The following is a 23,182-nucleotide window of genomic DNA, read 5'->3' on the forward strand; positions in this document are numbered from 1 at the left end:
CTGTTGGAAAAGGAGCAAAGAATTCTCCTGTGGCCTGGCTAATATTTCCCTCTAAATCAGTACCATTAAATTCAACTAGTTGTACATTTGTAACAAACATACTGAAATGACTTATGTTTGCTTGCAAAATAACAACTGGAATTTAAAATAGACATTCTTAAGGTGAGAGGAGAAGAATTTAAAGAACACCTGAGGGACATTTGTTTTATGCAGAGGGTGAATCACATGTGGAATGAACTCCTAAGGAAGTGGTGGATATAGGTTGAATCACAACTTTTAAAAGACATTTGGATAAGTACATGAATAGAAAGGTTTGAAGGGATATGAGCCTGGAGCAGGCAGCTGGGACTAGTTTAGTTTGGGATTATATTCAGCATGGACTAGTTGGACCCAAGGGTCAGTTTCCTTGCTGTATGACTGTATATGCACTGTGACACATTAGGGAGGGAGAAAGTTTCCTGACATTTTATTCCAGGTAGTGGTAATTATGAAGCCGTGAAAACAGAGCTTCCATGAAAGTCAGGGAGACAGAAAGCAGGAAGCACATAAGCCATATTAGCATCTGTCATTTGGAAAATGTGGCCGGTGGCATTGTTAATTAATTATGGTATTAGTGTAATAGAAAAGTTCAGGAAGTCTTAAGATCATAAAGGAAAGTGAGATGTAAAAGCAGTTTGAATAGAGATTAAAAGTAACAAAGGTAAGAATCATTTGAGAGTAGTTAGCAGGTTCTCCAACAGTAACCATAATAAGAAAATGGAGCAAACTTAGGGCATTCAGCCCATCAAGTCTGTTCTACCATTTGATCATGGCTGATATGATTTTCAATCCTATTCTCCTGCTTTCACGCTGTAACCCTTGATCCCACTGCTAGTCAAGAACCTATCTATCTCTTTCTTAAATGCACTCAATGACTTGGCCTCCACAGCCTTCTGCTGCATTGGGTTCCACAGATTCATAATTCTCTGGCTGAAGAATTTCCTTCTCAATTTAGTTCTAAAGATAGTCTAAGTCTTTACTCTAAGGCAGTCTGTTGGGCCCTAGTCTAGTGGAAAAATTTTTTCCATGTCCATTTGTCCAAGCCTCTCAGTATTTTGTAAGCTTCAAAGAGATCCCTCCTCATCTTTCTAAAATCCATCTTTGGACAGACCCAGAGTCCTCAACTGCCCCTCATATGACATCCTTAACCCCCAGGATCATTCTTGGAAACCTCCTCTGGACATCCTCCAGGGTCAGTGCATCCTTAGATATGGGTACCAAAACTGCTCACAATATTCTAAATGCAGTCTGACCATGTGGTAGGCTCGAGTATAATGAAAACAAAATGAGAGATTGTCAGAAAGATATGGCAATAATCAGGAAATTTTAATCTACATCTGTACTAGAAAGATCAGATGAGTAAAGGTGACCTAGATGAACAGATAGAAGAACATGCTTTTATAATAGTTTCTTACAAGAGCACCTTCTGGAGCTATCCAGAGAGCAGGCTGTAATAGGTGTGATATTGTGCAATAAAATAGGAATAATTAATTACTTGGCACAGATGATGACCCTGAGAGGCAACTATCACAATATGAATCTTACATTCAATTGAGGAAGGAAAGTGTTGGTCATAACTAATATTTTAAACTTAAATAGGGGAAATTGTGAAGGCATTAAAGCAGAACTTTAATGGAAATGTGGGGGACAGAAAGCAGAAAACCCTTAAGCCAGTTATGTAAACATTTGTCAGGATGAAGATGTTTGAAGGTGTTATTAAAAACATTATATAGGGGCCCTTAGTGCCATTCAAGATAACCAAGCAAAGTTAAAATGGCTTTGTGAAAGGAAAATCATGTTTAACCAATTTATTCAAGTTCTTTGAAAAAATAATGTGCTGTAGATAAAGGGGAACCTGCGGATATACTGTACTTAGATTTCCAGAAGGTATTTGATTAGGTGCCATTAGTAGAGTAGCTTTTATTTGTCATTTCTAACATCTACAACTGAGAGAGTAAAAACAAGACAGTGTTCATTATCAAGGATTATTGTGAAAAATAAAACTTATGATGTCCGTGGTAACTTATCTGCCTGTTTAGAAAATTGGCTAGCTAACAGGAAACAGAGTAGACATTGAGGCATCACTTTCTTGTTGGCTAGATAAAATGAATGAATTCCACAGAGGTCAGTGTCTCAACATTTTACAAAGGTGTCACGTTGTTCTGTGATTAACACTGCTGCTGTTGATTCCATCCTCAGGTAACTATCTGTGTGGAGTTGGCACATTCTTCCCTTGTCTGTGTGAGTTTCCTCCAGGTGCTCCTGTTTCCTCTTGCTGTCCAAATATGTGCATGTTAGATGGATTAGCTGTGCTAAATTGTCCCATAGTGTCCAAGGATTTGAAGGCTAGGCCATGGAAGATGTGGTGTAGACTTGCTGAGCTGAATGGCCTGCTTCCACACTGTAAGGATTCATTTATTTTATAATTTATATAAATGACTTAGATGAAGGGACTGAAGATGAAGTTGCTAAATGTACTGAGATTATAAGGAATTTGGGTAGGTTGAGTGAGTGGGCAAGAATCTGGCAAATGGAGTATAATGTGGGAAAATGTGAAATTGTTTTGGCATACAAACTAAAAATAAATGTTATCTAAACAGTGAGAGGCACAAGATATGTAGGCATCTGGTTATCCTTGTAAATGAATCAGAAAGGGTTGCAAACCAGATACAGCATATTTAGAAAAACTAATAGAATGTTATAATTTATTGTGAGGGGAATCAAATACAAACATAAAGACGTTATGCTTCAGTTATTCAGGGCATGGTGAGACTCAATCTGGTGTAAGGTATTGGTCTCTACATTTTACTAGACTTAATACCTCAAGGGGTTGGATTGTCTTACGAGGAAAGATCGGACAAGCTATGTTTGTATCTACTAGAGTTGAGAAGAGGCACCTTGATTGAAGCAAGGAAGATGCTGAGGGGTATTGTCAGGATGTACAGAGGAATCTCAGTTATCCAAAGGACACAGGCGAGGAGTATTTCGTTTGGTTAATCAAATTCTGAATAATTGAATACTGGATAACATAGTTTAGCCAAGCATCGGGATCTTGTGATCTTGCCGGATAATCCGATATTTGGATAATCAAATGCTGGATAATTGAGGTTCCTCTGTACGTAGAATGGCTGTTTCCTGTTGTGGTGGTGTCTTTAGGATTGAGGTCTCCCATTTCAGACAGAGGTGAAGAATGATGAATTTTCTCTCAGGGGCATGAATCTTTGGAACTGTCTTCTTGAAAGACAGTGAAAGCATAATCTTTGAATATTTTTAAGGCAAAGATAAATAGATTCTTGATAAGCAAGTGTGTGAAGGGTTATAAATGGTAGGGGAGAATGCAGAGTCATTCAGATTAACCAGGATGTTCTTGAATTGCTGCACACATATTTCAAGACGCCGAGTCATTTTTTTACAACTCCTGATATGTATTTTTGTATTTATATAAGTGTTTTGAGGTGTTTTTGAAATAAGACTGGGTGCTTCAGAAACTTGGGTGTCTATTGGTTTATGATAAGAACATCTACAACTCCCTTGAACTGGGTGCTAACCATTATTACATAATGCATCAATTGTTAAAGCTATCAGTAAACAGACAGATATATTAGTAAGGGAACTCTGATAGCTTTAGATATGAAATTTTCCATCCACTAAAAACTGCTTTGATTTAATTCAATTTAATGTAAGTTTCGGGATAGATGCAACCATTGGACAGAAATTAAAATTCAGTCCTCTTTATCAGGGTGTTCAATCAGAAACTGGATGGATTAATTAAGACAGGATGCTTAAGATGCTGCCAAGTAGTGAATACACCATAAAATCAAAACTCGTCAAGTCATTATCATTGATCAGACACAGAGTTACTGGATTTACAGATTTTGATTTATTTACAATTACTTAATTTGTAAGTGGAGTTGCTTGGTGAGTTGTACAGATTGAAAGATTCCTCAGTTCCAGTTCTGTGTTGGATTAGCTGATTTGACATTGATTGGCTGTGGTGAAGCTATATTAAGAGTCACTGTCTCTGAACTAGGGAGTGGTCAGAATTAGTACTGTTATTGTCTATCCTGTTTTGACCTTGTGAGTATATGGATGACAGGTGAGAACTGGGTTGTCCAGAATTTGTGTACAAAATCAAAGATTAAGCAAGATTTCTGAGTGTTGCTTGGACTGTGGAAAACCAACATAGCTTTTGGGGAAGAACAGAGAAAACGGAAATTGGAGAAGAAATTGTAACTTCAGAAGATTGTTGACAGAGGTTAATATAATTTGTATTATAAAATTGTATGTTTATACATATATGTGCTAGCTGTGTTTTTACAGTTGTATATTTGGAATCAGGTGAACATAATGGGAGTTTTGGAGTGTTCTGGATTGTAGCCATTCCCATAGCAAAGAAGTAACTATTTGGTTTTTGTTACTGTTTCAAAGCACTTTGCAGCCAATGAAATACTTACTAAATTATATTTATTATAGTATTGTAGGAAACGCAGAAACCAATTTGTGCATTGCAGGCTCCCATAGATCAGACAGCTGGTATCTAGCCTAAACCTCAACTTGAAAAAATATCATGAAGTTACTTTTTGTCATTTATGTAAATGATTTGGATGTAAACATAGGAGGTATAGTTAGTAAGTTTGCAGATAACACCAAAATTGGAGGTGTAGTGTACAGCGAAGAAGGTTACCTCAGATGGGCCAATGAGATCTTGATTAGATGGGCCAATGAGGAATGGCACATGGAGTTTAATTTAGATAAATGGGAGGTGCTGCATTTTGGGAAACCAAATCTTAGCAGGACTTGTAAACTTAATGATAAAGTCCTAGGGAGTGTTGCTGAACAAAGAGATCTTGGAGTGCAGGTTCATACCTCCTTGAAAGTAGAGTCGTAGATAGATAGGATAGTGAAGAAGTTTGGTATGCTTTTCTTTATTGGTCAGAGTATTGAGTATAGGAGTTGAGAGGTCATGTCCCGGCTGTGCAGGACATTGGTTAGGCCACTTTTGGAATATTGCATGCAGTTCTGATCTCCTTCCTATCAGAAGGATGTTGTGAAACTTGAAAAGGTTCAGAAAAGATTTACAAAGATGTTGCCAGGGTTGGAGGATTTGAGCTATAGGGAGAGGCTGAATAGGCTGGGGCTGTTTTCCCTGGAGCGTCAGATGCTGAGGGATGACCTTATAGAGGTTTATAAAATCATGAGGGGCATGAATAAGATAAAAAGACAAGGTTCTGAATGTGGTTTGCTCACTGAGCTGGAAGGTTCATTTGCAGATGTTTGGTCACCCTGCTAGTTAACGTTGTGTCCTTCTTTATCTGCATGTAAGGATACTAGTATATGGACATCAACTAGCTACAAAACGACGTGACCCTCACTAGTATCCTTACATACAGATACATACTAGGACAAGCCAAACAGAGACACACACGAGAATTCCTAGAAGCATGGCATTCCAACTGGAACTCTATCAACAAACACATCCAATTAGACCCCCATCTACCACCCCCTGAGAAAAAGAGCAGTAAATGACATCACCACAGGAAATGACATCACGGAAAATGACATCACCAACCCAAAGAAAGCCAAACATATAAATAGAAAGCAGGAATTATCAGCAGTGCTTCGCCCGGAGGCCCACTGCAGATGTTACCTAGCAGGGTGACAAAACGTCTGGAAATGAACCTTCCAGCTCAGCGAGCAAACCTACGTCTAAAATTCAACCTGAGCTACAAATCTTCTCAAAACTTGCTAAATAGACAAGGTCTTTTCCCTGGGGTGGGGGAGTCCAGAACTATAGGGCATAGGTTTAGGCTTAGAGGGGAAAGATATAAAAGATACTTAAGGTGCAACGTTTTCAAACAGAGGGTGGTGTGTGTGTGGAATGGGCTGACAGAGGAAGTGGTGGAGGCTAGTACAATTGCAACATTTAAAAGGATGTGTATATGAATAGGAAGGCTTTGGCGGAATATAGGCCAGGTGCTGGAAAATGGGACAAGATTGGGTTGGGATATCTGGTTGGCATGGACAAGTTGGACCGGAGGGTCTGTTGCCGTGCTGTACATATCTATGACTCTGTGTCTCTAAGTCTGTCTGTTCTTGGAGGCTTATTTGCTCTCATTAAGTAGTAGGTGACTGACAGCCTCAAATCTTCATTGTGAGTTTTGCCAAGGAACCTAAATTTATATAGCTATTGCAGTATTGAATCATAGAATCCCTATGTTAAAAATTACACACCAGGTTATTCTCCAACAGGTTTAATTCACCTGATTCTTCGACAATCACCTGATGAAGGAGCGTCGCTCCGAAAGCTAGTGTGCTTCCAATTAAACCTATAACCTGGTGTTGTGTGATTTTTAATTTTGTACACCCCAGTCCAACACCGGCATCTCCAAATCTAGAATCCCTATAGTATGGAAGCAGGCCATTTGGCTCATCGAGTCCACACTGCCCCTCAGAAGAGCATTCCACCCAGAACCACACCCACACTCCTGCACCTCTGCATTTCCCATTGCTAATCCACCTAGCCTATCCATCTCTGGATGTTATGGGCAATTTAGTATGGCCAATGCATCTAACCTGCACACCTTTGTATTATGGGAAGAAACCGGAGTACCTGGAGGAAACCCATGCAGAGAATGTGCAAACTACACACAGATAGTCGCCCAAAGGTTGAATCGAACCAGGGTCCCTGGCGCTGTGAGGCAGCAGTGATAACCATTCAGCTGTCCCATTTGAATACTGAGCAATGAAAATGTTTCGTACCTTCAGAAAAGTTATTGGCAAAAGTAACCTCTAGAGAATTAAATCAATAATTAAATAAATAGTAAGAAAACAAAAATGTTGAAGATTTCTAACCTGTAGTAGCAGTGGACTGTATTGTTTATAATTAAACCATTTTGGAATAAAAAAGTATCAGAGTTGGAGGGAGACTCAATGTATGTTGCCTTTCCTGAAATTTTTAGGATCAACCATTTCTACCAGCAATAATTGCTTTAAAAATATGCTGAGAAGTGTGGGAGAGTCAGTAGTGCAGAAGTGCACTTTTCTTTGGCAGTGTTGAGTGATTTGTAGTAACTTATCCACCTAAAAGCCGTTGAATGTAAAGTGAGACAAAGGCAATTATACTGTTGCTTTTGAGTATTCCACAATGGACTGTGTCATCTTACTTTTGAATGTAGAATTATTTCATAGCACCCATCTCAACACCGTGTTTTCTGTTACAGCACATACCCAATCATTTCTATCTAAAGCAAGTAGTAAGAATTTAGTGATTATTTCTGATCAATTTTAAATAGTATTGTGATTATGATGCCTAAACATGGGAGATTCCCAGTACAAGATACGTTATTTCCCCATTGGTAATTTATCAAAGATATTTATGTGACTTCTTCTCATATTCCTGGGCTCTTCCAAATCACTTGATGGGTGGGAGCAAAGAAATGGTATTAATTGGATAGCTTTGCCAAAGAACCTGCAGCAGTGCAGTGGATCACATGGTCTCCAGTTGCCTAAACATGGGAGATTCCCAGTACAAGATACTGTTATTTCCCTGTTTAGACCATTGGTAGTTTAACAAAGATATTTATGTGGCTTCTTCTCATATTCCTGGGCTATTCCAAATCAGTTGGTGGGTGGGAGCAAAGAAATGGTATTAATTGGATAACTTTGCCAAAGGACCTGCAGCATTGCAGTGGGTCAAATTGTCTCCATCTGCATTGCACATTGCTGTTATTCTTCGACTTTCTGAGCACTAGATGTCTATTGCATACAAGCACGGATGCGCACAGTAAAATCCTTCACACAGCAAATGAGCAAGGACATCAAATGGATTTCAGGGCAAGTGATCAGATTTTATTGAGGGGTGACTGTTGGCCAGTGCTCGAACGGAACGCCTTACTTCCAACCATCACTGGATGAGTGATCCAAAGGCCAAGTCCAATTCAATGCTAAACTGTCATGTAAGATGGTCTGCTTCTCAGCCCAGTGGAATCTTAGTTCCTGTTAGCTTCCTGCTTTGTTCAACCATCCATATAAAAAAAACAACCTTCTGCCTGTAATATGAGACTCGCTCAGCAAGCTCTGCCCTGTCTTTTATTGAGCCAAGCCCTTTGGCAAACAGGTGTGTGTTCATCACCATTCCAAATTGCCACTGACATTGCACTTGTTACAACTAATTAGATTTTTGCTTCTGTAAGCAGCATTGTCATACACCATAAATGATGAAACATAGTTGACTACTAAATTGTTTCAAAAACTTTACATTGCATCAGCAAAAGTCTGTAGAAATAGGATGGCAAAGCCTCTACTGTTCCCTTGACAGTTGTGTGGTGAATTTAGTCTTTTGTTCAAACTTCTTGTTGTGTCTCATGTTGTTGTTAATGGCAAATGTCTGACATGGCAAGGAACTTGTTTTATATTGACTTGGTGTAGCAAAATGGCTTATACTGAGAGTCTAATTTTTTGTCCAGTTATCTGAAAGCACTGATTCATTCTAGAGATGTACTTTTGTCGCTGCTACCTGTTCTCTTGTTCCTTGCCCAAATAAACCCTGTCTGTTGAGCAAATGTGTATGTAGTGACAGTGTCAGCAGGATATTTGATTGTGGATGACATCACATCTGAGCACAACCTTGTCTTCACCTTTTATTCATATGGAGCTATATTACAGTCAGGTTTTGGCAGATAGTGCAGTGGTCCTGAAGACACGTTTACTGTTCCTGAAGCTGTTGTGCTAGAGATCATCTGGCTCAGTTCAAGCCACAATGCTGGTTTTTGTGTCTTAGTGCTTTGCTGGGTGGTAACTTAGCATCAGGAAGGCTCATTACTGTTTATGACTTGTTAGAGTTTTTTCTATAGCTAAGAGAACCAAAGTTATTGTTTAGTAGAAGGGTCACTGGACTTGAAATGTTAGTTCTGCTTTCTTTCTAAAGATGCTGCCAGACCTGTTGAGAATCTCCAGCAATTTCTGTTTTTTGTTTTAGAATTAATGCTTGCTTGATCAGCAATTCTTGTCCAAGTGGTGAAGAAAATGATCACTGTACTGATTTCTATATCAAATACAGATATTAAGCGCAAGTGCATCAACAAGAAATCATAGTTGATCTGTTGCCTAACTCCAAACACCGGCCTTTGGCTCATATCCCTTAATACCTTTGCTTAACAAGAGTGTGTCTATCTCAGATTTAAAATTAACAACTGATCTCGCATTAACTGCCATTTGTGGAAGAGAGTTCAGACCTCTGTCACTTTCTGTGTGGCTATACATTTTGGAAAGCAGCGAACAGCCTTGTTCAACTGTTGTCATATTACTTAGAGAACATTACATGCTATTATAAGGTTGGTCAAGAGGAGTTTAACTTAAAACCAGTTTGGGATAAGAGATTAAACCCCAAGAACTGTCTTCCTCTTCATTATTTTGGGTTTCAGATACTGCTATGATTTAGTGCACTTTCACAGCTGGCAACCAAAGGTGTTCATTCTGTTGCTAAGTGCATTGCATTAATTAAATCTGTTGAAACTTTTATAATTAGTTGGGAAGTCTTAAACAATCCAACAGTTACCATTGTATTTTCATCTGCCACGTACCTAATTATACAGATTAAAGGTGACCAAGAAATTTAAATTTAGACACTACCGATAGTTTATTTGACAACTTGGGTATATGAATAGGAAGGGTTTGGGGGGATATGGGTCAGGTGCTGACAGGTTGGACTAGACTGGGTTGCAATATCTGGTCGGCATGTAGTTTAGGTAGCTGTGGGAGTCGGTCGGTTTATAGTAAATGTCCATGTTGATTCGGTCGCCCGAGATAGAAATGGAAAGGTCTAGGAAGGGGAGGGAGGAGTCTGAGACGGTCCAGGTGAATTTGAGGTCGGGGTGGAAGGTGTTGGCAAAGTGGATGAACTGTTCAACCTCCTCGTGGGAGCACGAGGCAGCGCCGATACAGTCATCGATATAGCGGAGGAAAAGGTGGTGCCAGTGTAGCTGCGGAAGATGGACTGTTCCACATATCCTACGAAGAGGCACATATCCTACGAACCCTAGCTATGCCTGCCTCTTTGTCGACTACATTGAACAGCCCTTCTTCAATAACTACACAGGTACTGTGCCCCAACTCTTCCGCTGTTACATCAATGACTGTTGAAACAGTTCAACGACTTCGCCCACAACTTACACCCAGCCCTTAAATTCTCTTGGTCTGTCTTGGACACCTCCCTCCCCTTCCTTGACCTCTCTATTTCCATCTCCAGCGATAGTCTCTAGATGGACCTTTAGTATAAACCCACAGACTCTCATAACTACCAGGACTATACCTCCTCCCAGCCAGTATCCTGCAATAACTCCATTCCCAATATCTCCACCTCCTCCACATCTGCTCGGATGAGGAGACATTCCACTCTCAAGCATGCCAGATGTCCACCTATTTTGAACAATGCGTTTTTCCCCACTCTGTCATCCAGACAGTCCTCCAGCGCATCTCCTCCATTCCCCTCTCCAAATGCAATAAAGACAGGGTTCCCCTTGTCCTCATCTACCACCCCACCAGTCTCTGCATCCAATGTATTATCCTTAAACACTTCTGCCAACACTAATTAGACTCCACCACCAAGAACATCTTCCCCTCCTACCCTTCTCTACCTTCTGCAAGGATCTTTCCCTTTGCCAATCCTTGGTTTGCGCCACTCTCCCCACGAATCCCCCTGAACCCCCCAGGTACCTTCCCCTGCAACCGTGAAAGATGCAAAACCTGCTGGCACGCCATCCCCCCTCACTTTCATCCAGGGCCCCAAACAGTCCTTCTAGTTGAGACAGAGGTTGACCTACCTCTTCTCCAACCTAGTTTACTGTAACCGGTGCTCTCGATGTGGTCTTCTCTACATCGGTGAGACCAAACGTAAACTCATGGCACGTTTCGCCGGGCCACAGGGACTGACCTGACCTCCCAGTCACCGCCCATTTAATTCCCCTTCCCACTCCCTTTCCGACAGGCCATTCTTGACGTCCTCCATTGCCACAGCGAATCACACAGCACATTGGAAGAACAACACCTCATCTTCCGCCTGGGCAGCCTACAGTCCGGAGGACTCAATGTTGAGTTCTCCAATTTCAAATATGCTCCCTTCCCATGAAACCGACTCCCTTTCCAGCCCTCCCCTCCCCCTCCCTTCCATTCTTTTGATCGACCCTTCCACCTATCAACCGGATTCATTCCTCCCATCGCACAACTAGGTCGTACTCTCCACCTGTGTTCACCTGTCCCTAGGAGAAAGTGAGAACTGCAGATGCTGGAGATTGGAGATGAAAAGTGTGGTGCTGTAAAAACTGCAGGTTAGGCAGCGTCTGAGGAGCAGGAGAGTTGACATTTCGGGCATAAACCCTTCATTGGGAATGTGGGGTCTGGGGGGAAGTTGAGAGATAAATAGGAGGGTAGGGGTGATTGGGGAGGGTGGGTTAGAGCTGGGAAGGCAATAGGTTGATGCAAGTCGGGAGTGATCGTGATAGATCAGAGGGGAGGGTGGAGTGGATAGGTGGGAAGGAAGTTGGACAATTCAAGAGAGTGGTGCCGAGCTGGAGGGTTGGATCTGGGATGAGGTGGGGTGAGGGGAGGTTAAGAAATTAGTGAAATCGATGTTTATGCCATATAGTTGAAGGGTCCAAAGGCGGAAGATGAGGTGTTCTTCCTTCAGTCATTAGGAGGCTTGATTTGGCAGTGGAGGCGGCCCGGGTCTTGCATGTCCTTGGCAGAGTGGAAGGGGAAGTTGAAGTGGTCGGCCACGGGGTGGTGTGATTGTTTGGTGCGTGCATTCCAGAGATGTTCCCAGAAATGTTCTGCGAGTTGGCGTCCTGTCTCCCTAACGTAGAGGAGACTACATCGAGAACAACAGACGCAGTTTGGATGTGCAGGAAAGTCTCTGCCGGATGTGAAAAGGTCCTTTGGGGCCTTGGACGGAGGTGAATGGGTAGGTGTGGCTGCCGGTTTTACAGCTCTTGCGGTGGCAAGGAAAAATGCCAGGTGTGAAGGGTGATTTGGTGAGGGCCGTGGACCTAACAAGGGAGTCATGGAGGGAAAGGTCTCTGTGGAATGCAGATGGGAGTGGGGAGGAAAATATCCCTTTGGTGGGGTCTGATTATAGGTGGCAGAAATGGTGGAGGATAATGCGCTGTATCTGGAAATTAGTCGGGTGGAAGGTGAGCACCAGGGGAATTCTATCCCTACTAGGGTTCTGTTCACAGGTTCTATCACCTATCCCTACCTCACCACCCTGCCCCCTCCCCACCCAACTAACCCCCCCGACCACTATCTGCAGCTCCCCTTACACTCACCCCCAGTCCAGTAGAAGGGTTGCCCCAAACCGTTGACTTCTGCACCTCCTGATGTTGCCCGGCTTGCTGTGTTCTTCCAACCTCCTGTTTGTCTACCTTGGACCAACATCTGAAGTTTGTTTTTGTCTCTGAAAATACTTTGAGCCTTGATTCTGCTCAAGTTTGTATATCACAGCTGGATAATGTACTCAAGCTTCATGTCAATTACCTGCAAATTTAAGTACTGCCACATTTGATGCACTTCTGTTTGCTATCATTCTTATTTTCAAAATCTACTTGAATGGAACAAGCCTAATAAACTGTTACCATTTTAAGAAAAAGCAATTAGGAAATCTGACTGGGGTTGAATGCTTTTGGAAAGAAGACCTATTTTAAGAGTGGAAAACATCACAAGGCATCAGGCAGACTAAGCAAAAGGCTGATGAAAATATTTTCATACAACAGAATCTTCCAGAAATTTCATTACTGAGAAAGTTCACTGATGGAATGGATTTGGCCAGAGGGAGTATCATTCAGGAAATTTGGTGATGAACTGGCTTGGCCAGAAGGTTTATCACTCGTGTGGTATCACTTATGGGCTGATCAGCCAAACTGATCGTCAACGAAGAGGCTTGTCATTTAATTGGCTTGCCTAGGGGATTTATCACTCAGTAACTTCATTGGTAGCCTAATTTAGGTAGATCATATGTCCCTCAGGAGCCTTGCCAACAAACTGGCTTTTGATTCCTTATTTTCCCTTTTAGGTCTCTTTTTAAATCTTCAAGCTAAACAAACAAAAGGTCCAGTCACTTAATTCAGCTCTTTAATGTGAGTTGAGAGTGTTCAACATTGTAACAATGAAATTTACCTTTCATAATCGTGAGAATGCAGGAACTGGAAATACCTGTGACAAAGGTTGAGCATTAAATTCGAATTATAGAATTTTACAGCTCAGAAGGAGGCCATTGATTGTGTCTGTATCGGTTCCAGTTTCTTAATTAACCTGAAGTGAAAGGAATTAGGTTCTGACCTCACATCTGTGGCCTTTGTTTGAACTGAAATGGACTAATTTTAAGGACCAGAGGTGAAATGAAATTAACTTAAGGACATTGCCAGTTCCTAGTGTGCATGGACCCATGGCACAAACCTGAGCATTATTCAAGAGTCTTCCTACTGAGTGAGAAATATTATATGACTGCAGTAGCCTTGAGAGGTTTGGGATGTGGCACCTCATGGAGTGTTGAGGAAGCTTAACTATGTATCTAAACTGCTCTGTACCTATTCTGGAACAATTGATGTGGACACTGCGGAGAACATTTTGCTGTGTATCTAACCCTGTGCTGTACTGTCCCTTGAGGCTGTTTAATGTGGACAGTACAGAGGGAATTTCACTTAGCAACCCTGTGTTGACCCTGTCTTGGGATTGTCTCATGGGAACAGTGTAGAGAGACCTTTATTCTGGATCTAACCCAGTGTTGTACCTGAGCTAGGTTTGTTTAATGAGGACAGCCAAGAGGGAACTGACAAAATGACAAAACCGTTTTTTAAAAAAAAGCAAAGAATTGCAAATGTCTGAAATCAAAAATAAAACAGAAGTTGCTGGAAAAACTCAGGTTTGGCAGCATCTGTGGAGAGAAAGCAAAGTTAAAGTTTCGGGTCCAGTGACGCTTCTTCAGAATAAAACCATTCTGACAAAACCATTCACCTGTCAACAATCACTTGCTAGCACGGCTCTCGTTTTGACACAGAAGGTGGTTTTACCAGAAATTGCTGTGGATTGAAGGTCTGGATTTTATTATCTTAATCCAAGGACTTGCACTCACATATGAATGTTCATTATCCTTCATTGAAGCTGAACAGCGAAGAGATCTGTTGTCTGTTCACAGCAAATGGCCAAGAAAAATGTCTTCCTTGATGGATACCCTGTTAAATTTGAAACTCTGCAGCCAAGTGCAAAGATCAGTGTTCATTTTCATATTGTGTAAACTTTGTAGGTCTCTAGTGTAGAGTCCATGATGGATGCATAGCTTGCAGAATGTTCGTTTGGCACATATGAGTCAAACATATAATTCACAGGCCACCCTTTGATATGTTTGACTTCTGTGGTCATGTATATTGATGTCATAGGGAAGCTCACAAACTTCTGTTCATTTTCATTTTTTTTTATTACTAAACGAGATTGATGAAAATTATCTTTCCCTTTTTAACTTTTTCACTTCCATTATATCTCCCCTAACCATTTCTTTATTGTGAATAAAGCATAATTTTCAAGCTATTCATAATGAATTTATTCTCATCCATGGTGTCATTTTTAAATAAAAATCAATCTTGCACCTTTTCTTTGTGTCTGATAAATTTTCTGTGACCAGGTGCTGATATTTGGGCACACTTTTCCAAATATGGTCTAACTTGTATCTCATTACTAATTAGTTTTACTCAGTTGCATAGTATAATGGTAATTCAAATAATTTTCAGTGCAAATACCATTAATTCAAATCTTGTCATTCTTCAATCGTTGTTGGCTGACATGGACATGTGTAGAGACCTGAAATTCACTTCATAAAACTTATTTGAGAATTTTGGTTTGTATATAATGTACTCAGCTATTATCAGTCAAAGTTTAATTTTCCTTCAATCCGTGCTTTGAAGTACTATAAGTACAGTTTGTGTCATACACTAATTTCTTTTATTTAGCCTGAAAATGCTGTCCACAGAGCTTCCAATACCGCAGTTGTGTGATGTGTCACGATTCTTGTTTTTCTTTCTTTTCCTTTCTGATGAAAGACTGTTGTAGTTTCTATAGTTTACTGAGCATCAGCTTCTGAAATCTGAAGAGAACACTGTCTTTCTACACAATGGTTTAAAATATACGTTTTGATTGCATTCACTGTCACCCTATAGTATTCAGCTTTCTGGATGTTGGGTATGTTAATTCTTAAGACTACAGTGGGGTATCCATTGGTGCAACTGGAAAATGCATTATGTATTTTTGAAATTGAGTCACACAGAAAACAAGAACCTAATGTCCTTCCTAATCCTGTGCTGAGACAGATATTCAGATGAGACAGCACTTGTGCTGCTTCAGTCAAGTTCAGCACCCTTGAACCGAGCAAGGGGAAATCAGTTACCCGGAGGACCACCTGGCATGATTCTGGTCTGGGAAATGTGGATATTAGACATTGGCAAGTTTGGGTTCAGTCATGATGAAATGGTCTGCTCGGGTTCATTGTGTTGGACTTATACATGAACAAAACTCACTTAGATGAGATATCAGAGGATCCCTGCCCATTAAATACCTGGAGTTATTGCCCTCAGGACCAATTTGGAAAAAAAAACTCTGTGTAGTGAATTCTGACGCTGTTAACATTTTCCTGGTGTCCCAACTGGATTGTTCCTCTGATGGAAATCACAGCACTTTGTAAAGTTATCAGAGTGGCATCAGTGTGGACACTCCCAAGGCCGTGCCTTAAAGAGTGATGCTATCTACAGGACATTTGGCCGCAGGCAGTTCTAAATTCAGCACAGAAACAGCTACTTAATTGTAAAAAAAAATCAACTGTTTCAACAGCCATTCTTCTCAGCTAAGCCCTTATCGTAGTGAAATAAAGATCAAAGTTAAGACTCTTAAAAAGCTTGCAAGTGGTGGAATCAGCTAAGCAGCATTCTTTTGCATTTCTGCTCTGGACAATATTTTGCAGATTATCACCATTTATTAAGCAGTAAATTTATACTTTTTAGTTACAAGGCTTGTTGTTATGTCACTACTTGTGTTGTGCCTCTATGGTGTTGGTCCATCCTGGAAACTACTTCAGGAGCTGAATGGGGTGATATGGATTAGATCTTTGCTGCCCAGGATATCTAGCTCCCCTGGAAAACAGATAGCATGAAGGAAAAATCAGGAAAGACCTTTTTCTTCTTTCCTCTGCATTATCAGCTGTGCTTCAGTGTGTAATAGTTTCACCTGAGTCAGTAGGTAATCGGTTTTATTTCCTCTCCAGAGACCCTGAGCTCACAATGCAGGCTGGCACTCTAAATATAGTGCTTTGGGATATTGTGCATTTTATTGCCTGTCCCTAGTTTCCATAAAGATGGTGGTGGCAAGCTGTCTTCTTGAACCATTTCAATCTAGGTGTTAAACCAAGGTCCTCTTGGGTTGATGTAAAAGAACTGAAGAGTTCCACTAGCGTTTTGACCAATATTTATTGCCTAACCAGCTTCGTTGAAACAAACAATCTCGTTGTTGATCCGAAATCTTGTTCTGTATAAATTGGCCACGGTGTTCACCTGCTTCATAAAAGTACATAGTCTCTCAAAAGCAATGAATTGGTAATGAGTTGTATTAAAATGCCTATATGTTGTGAAGGGCACGATATAAATGCATGCACTTTCTTTGTCTTTCTGATGGTTCAGACAATATCTGCATTATGATACTTTGACATGCAGAGAAGCTGAAAGGTGTCAAGCTTAATACATAGTCTGTAATCAGTAATTTGATCTTAATTGGTATGGTTGCTTAAGTGATTTGGTTGACTTCAACACCATTATCAGAATGGGAAAATTATTGCCAGTCAGTGGCTGCTATTGGAAAGTATTGGATTTTAGGGTTTGAGTTGAGTCATAAAACCCTCTCACCAGAGTTAAATCATCTGTGGATAATCTCAATAATGATTTATAATGTGAAGGGTAATGCTTTGGGTCCAGCACATCTCAGTAAGGACAGAAGTGGATTTTAAATAGCACCCCAATCTGGATATGCCAAAGTGCTTTACAGCTTCAGTTCAGTTCATTTTGAAATGTAGCAGCCAATTTTCACCAACAGCAAGCTACCACAGACAATGTAATGGGAAGCAGGGTATGTTTTAGCGGTGAAGTTTCCTTTGTTACTGTCTCAGGAAAGGTTTTTTTGTGAGTGAAATAAGAAAATAGTCAACTTTAGAGGCCAATATTGCATGCACATCTGTTGGCTATAGGGCAGCAAGAGGGAAGAGTTCATGAAATGTATCATAGTGAAAAGAAATAATTTCTACTGTGATCAGAATTTTTTTCTTTTGAGTTTGAACCAAAGTCTGATGTTGCTTTTGAGAGTAAAGCTAAGATTAATTGCAACAGCCATACTTTTGACTACATTTTGATACCTGTAATAAAACTGTACATGGGTACTAAGTAGCAGCTCAGAGTGTATATCAATGTCAGAGAATCATTAAAAGTTGGAATGTTGAGGCAACTCTTTTGAAAAGTACACGTACTTGGTTGTTAATTTTGAAATAGTTTGCATGACTGATTGACTTTCTGAAAGATGTGGCTGCCCCACTTAGATTAGAGCCATGTTGTTGCTGGAAGGTCTCCTGTATAACTCTCCTCCAAGGCCAAAGTGCGCCACATTTTTTTAATGTTCTGTGGTCAGGATGTGGTTGTCATCTGCAAGGACAACATTTGTTGCTTATCATTAAAACTCTGGAACAGTGGCTTACCAAATAATTTTAGAGAGCAGTCAAGAGTTAACCACATTGCTTAAGGTCTGGAGTCACATGTAGGCCACACTGGGTAATGCCAAAACATTTTTTTCAAGGACTAATAAACCAAGTAGGTTTTTAAAAAATGCTGATAGTTGTCACGGTCACCATTACTGAGATTAGCTTTCAACAACTACGTTCCAGAAGCTGGAACAGTGGATTTGAACCTGTCTCTCCAGAGTATTAGCTCACAGTGAATAGAGGCTGTAAAGATGAATGTGTAGGTTCCCAATGAATCAACCCTTTCCCATTCACCCTCAATGGGCCGAATCTCTTTCCATTCATTCATATTGTACAGAATTTCTATAGTGTAATAGTCTTTTCTTTAATTGTACAGAATGCTGGTGCTGGCACAAAAGGTACCCTGATTATTCACTTTGTATTGTACGCCAAGGAAAGTACAATGAAACTTGATGAAAACACTGAATCAGTTTCAGCTATGCTGTTGTGTTCAGTTCTGGGATCTGCAACTTCAGGACAGATGTGAAGTGTTTGGAGAAATTTCAGAAAAGCATTATGAGATTGGTACCAAGGATAAAGATAGATTGGAAAACTGGGGCTGATTTTCTTGGAGAAAAGAAGCAAATGTTGAGAGGTTATTTGTTTGAAGGTTCTGACCGGAGTAGGTAAATGGGTCATATTGACTGAAAACCAGAGGGCACAATTTTAAGGTGATTGACAAATTAACAAAAGACAAACTTAAGTTTTTTTAGATGGAGTGAGTAGTTAACATTTGGAATGCATTACCTGAGAGTATAGTGGAGGCGATTTCAATTGAAACTTTCTACAGGGAATTTGGAAAAGTCCAAATTTTGGTTTTGGGCTGATAAGTGGAAGGTAACGTTACTTAGGGGTTACAATTGACCAAAACCTGAACTGGACAGTCCGTACAAACGCTGTGGCTACAATCACTGGAAGGACAAGGGTAGTGAATGCATTGGAGCACCACCACATGCAAGTTTCTCCCAAAGCCACACAACATGCTGACTTGGAAATATATCACTGTTCTTTCTCAGTTGATGTTGAAAATCTTAGAACTCCCTCTCTAATAGCACTAGTGGGTGTACGTACATCATGTGGACTGCAGCAGCTCATAGAGCAATTCTCAGGAGTGATTAGGGATGGACAGTGAATGCTACCCGTAGCCAGAAATGCCTACATCCTGTGAATAAATGAATAAAATAAAAGATAAGCTCCCAAGGTGATAAGATTTACAAACTCTGAAATAGAACTAATCAAGTTGCTGTTGCAGAGAGTTGTCATGAATATGTTCAGCTGATGGTTACTGCATAAAAGAGACCAATCTGTGATCCTGTATAATCAGTTCTGTTACCACCTGTAATACAGCACCACCTGTTCTATTTGCTGCTGTGTAAAATATATATTTGTTTTTATTTTATTCCTATTCTTCTTGTTCATGTTGTGCAGTGTATTAAATTAATCATTCAGTAACACACAAATTTGATTGTGCTTGCATTATGGAAATTCTGTTCCAGCCATAATTTCAATTCTAGCAGAATATTTACTCGTAACTAACTGTCTGATACCTTGTTGCTAATTGGCATTATTCACTATAGTAACGGAAGACCCAGGTTTATGTTTTAGTTTAGTGCTGCTTGTGATTTTTTTAAAAAGTCTGTTTTGCCACATCTGGTTTCTCATCGATCTTGGAACGTTGAGGTTTCTTAAATATTATCTAATTGATAACACTTTGCTCTGCCAATCAGCTTTTGCACTATTCGGTTTATTACTTTGAAAATGGAGGTGAGAGAGCTAGGTACCAAAAATATTAGAATACAAACTGAAAATATCAGCATTTGAAATAGAGAAGATGGGTAATGTTTCAGCTGAGACCTTTCCCTAACTGAGTTCTGAGGGAAGGTCCGCACTCAAAATGTTAACCTGCAATTTCTCTTTCAAGTGCTGATGGTACTGCAACATAATTTAGAATATTCTTTTCCTGTTTAAATTGTGGTGCTCCCTTACTTTTTATCCTTTTAAGTGCTTAATGGTGAGCATTTCCTTCTTTGTTGCAGATGAACGTGAAGCGGTGCAGAAGAAAACGTTCACCAAATGGGTAAATTCACACTTAGCAAGAGTGACCTCCCGTATCACAGACTTGTATACGGACCTGAGGGATGGGCGAATGCTGATTCGGTTGCTGGAGGTGCTGTCGGGTGAGCAGCTGGTCAGTATAAGTCTTTTGTGCTTTTTGTGGCAACCATCAGAACAATATCATTGTAGCTTTAGGTCAGCAATACTCACCAGCTTACACTTAGCACAGGCACAAGCTCAATCAGTATCTTGTTTGACAGACAATCAAGTATGCTCAACACAGTAGAAGCTTAGTGAGTTGACTTGAGTTACAGGTCCATGAATGATCCACGAATTTTGATCATATTGTCAACAGCTGACCAGCCACTTCCCTGAAGGAAGAATTAAAGCTGCAACACCAGTTGGTTGTTTCTTTCACTTGCTGTATGGATATTGAGATAACTTTACCTGATTTTAGTGGACGGAAAAATGAAACATCTATTTGTTTAACGTATCTTCAAGATAGCCAACAACAATAAAGCAAGTTGATACCATTCCAAGGCACCCTGTTCACCACATTAAATATTTAATCCCTTCACTGCCAATACACAGTGGCAATTATATGAGCCAACTACAAGATCATGCAGCCTCCTTCAACAGCATCTTACAAACCTGTGACTCTACCTCCTAGAAGGACAAGAGAATATCATCATTGGCAAGTTCCCCTCCAAGTCAAACACCATCCTGACTTGGAAATATGTCCCTGCTCCTTCATGTTGCTGGGTCAATTTGCTAGAACTCTGTTTCAAACAGCATTGTGGGGTGAATTCTTACACTTCAAAGTCTGCAAATCACCTAACACCTTCTCAAGGGCAGCAAATGCTGGCTTTGCCAGTGATACCTACATCCTATGAATAAATTAAAAAAAAACTTAATTCATTATCAATTAATTTGCTTTGAAATGTATTCACTGTTGTTATTTACTCAAATATGAATGTCACCTAGAGCATAGTTGCATAACAAGCATTTAAAATAATGATCCATGGTCTGTTCCTTTATTTGGTGCTGAATAGATTATTGGTCAGGGCACAAGTGGAATTCCCTATTTCTCTTCAAGCAGTGCCTTGGGTTCTTTCTAATCTTGCCATCACATGTTAATGGAGTCTTGGTTTATGGTTTCACCTTGAAGGTGACCCGATGCTAGTACCTATCAGTACTGCACTGGAGTGTCAGCCTGGATTGTGCTTGCAAATGTAATCAATGGTAAAGAGTTTGGAGCCTACTATATCCAGATGAACATTTAAATCAACATCTGATTGACTGCTCAGGTAGTTTAGTATGTTAAAATCTGACCTAGCAAATCACACAATGACATTTTTCATTCATAAGAATATAGAAAGGAAAGGAAGAGAAGGTCATACCTTGAGTTGGCTCAGCAGTTTAATAAGATCATGGCTGAACTCAACGTCAAATTCACCTTCCAGCCCTGTCCCCATTTACCTCAATTCTGTTGACAGTTCAAATATCCGTGTATATTGTCACACGGTGGAGTTAAAGACCAGCAAATGAGTTACTCTACATCATTAGTATAATTCCTCCCTTGCCCATTGTTTGAAAATTCCAGACCAGCTTTAACAGGGAAGACCAGAATTGCACGCAGTATTCCAACAGTGGCCTAACCAATGTCCTGTATAGCCGCAACAAATTTCTGGCTGTTAACAGCTGCTCCTTTTTTGAGGTATTTTAGGTGCTGGAGGTGATTTCCTCGAATTCCAGGAGCAGCAATTACTGTTTTATATGCTGTTGCATTGTTTTGGAACTTTGGGAAAAAAAGTCAAAACAATAGCGGTTTTAAAAAGGAGAAGAACAGACAAAGGAAGCACATGGTGAGGTCATTGCAGGAGAGAGAAAGAGAGAAAGAAAGAAAGAAACTGACACTGCCGTTGCTGTTTGAATTCATGTATCGCTGGACATCGGAGTGCATCTGGGAAAATTAACAAACAGTGAAATTCACAGTGTCACATATAAATTGGTTATTCAATGTCATAATGGGTTATTGTTGGGATGCTTTGCTAAACTGATGTAGTCACTGAGGACTAACCATTATTATCTATTTCATTCATACCTTGTACTTAAACAAAAATCAGCCAGGAGTCCTCCCAGGAATGGTGACCATTATGCTGTTGTAATCTCACTGTCTACAGTGACTGATAAACACAGAAGGATCATTTATTTTATTGAATTCTGTAGACCAGGAGGATTTCAGGTTTGATTCCTGATCTGGAGCAAGTGGGCTTCTTGGTTGTTTATCTTGGCTAAGGAGGAGAAATTTCTATTAGGCATGTTGCTTCTGATTGTTGTCTAGTGACCCACAGTAGAAAGTGTCAAGATGTCAGTAAAACACCAGTCCCTACTGTAGTCATAAATTGTATGGAAAGTTGCATTACACGTTCAGAAATGAAGAATGGGCAAGGATCACAGAATTGGACCCCAGCACCTTCGGATAGGAGGTGTGCATATTACGAATGTTAAGTCATGCTTCAGGTATTGTGCACATTTGTGGTCTCTGTTTCATGAAAATGATACAGAAGAGTTATGAAGTTGCAAAAATATGTATAAGGATGACACTAATGAATTGTGAATATGAGGAAAAATTAGAACAGGTTTACTGTTTTCTGTAGAAAGCAGATGATGAGGACTGACCTAATAAGTAGGTCTTTAAAATTAAAAATATGTTTAATAGTGTGAATGTTCCCCTTGTGGAGGGGTGGGGGAGAAACCAGAATTAGAGGCCAAAAATGCAAGGCAGTCATGATTAAATCCAACAGAGAATTCAGGAGAAAGGTCTTTAGAGAATGTGGAACTTGCTACGACAGGGAGCAAATAACAAAGACACATATAATGGGGAGCTGCATAACCACACTGAAGAAATTATTAAAAGGACATGCTGATGAACTGTGAAGAGGGTTGTGAAAAAGCTCATCTTGAGCATATTCACTCAGGTGAGCCTGTTGGCTGAATCATCTGACTCTGTGCTGCAAATTTTATGTGAAAAAAAGAATGAAAACAGGCCTTATTGGCAGGAGACTAAATTGCATATCTTCTGTGCCACTTTCCATGCTTCCAGGTGGATTCATCTCTCAACAATCCGGTTCAACCTTAATTTCCTGTTTACTGCTAGATGGAATCTTTTATTTAACCCATCAACACTGCCATTAATTTCATCAGTTTAAATTGAGAGCTCATTGTGGGAGTTCAGGAACTAATATCCTCCCACGCTGCTGTTTAATGTGTTAA

At 40.2% G+C, this 23,182-nt stretch overlaps 1 protein-coding gene across 4 annotated transcripts in view; it reads left to right on the plus strand.

Annotated features, from left to right (window-relative positions):
• Positions 1-23,182, plus strand: part of LOC122543854 (spectrin beta chain, non-erythrocytic 1-like) — a 300,189-nt gene that overhangs the window by 193,866 nt on the left and 83,141 nt on the right. For all 4 annotated transcript variants that reach the window (XM_043682689.2, XM_087983761.1, XM_043682692.2 and 1 more), the window contains one exon: positions 19,888-20,039. In XM_043682689.2, the coding sequence (XP_043538624.2) occupies positions 19,888-20,039 (152 nt within the window). The remainder of the gene's footprint in view (positions 1-19,887; positions 20,040-23,182) is intronic.

The sequence above is a fragment of the Chiloscyllium plagiosum genome, unplaced genomic scaffold, assembly GCF_037043375.1.
Source record: "Chiloscyllium plagiosum isolate Xiang-an unplaced genomic scaffold, Cpla_swu_hap1 HiC_scaffold_46, whole genome shotgun sequence".
Lineage (NCBI taxonomy): Eukaryota > Metazoa > Chordata > Chondrichthyes > Orectolobiformes > Hemiscylliidae > Chiloscyllium > Chiloscyllium plagiosum.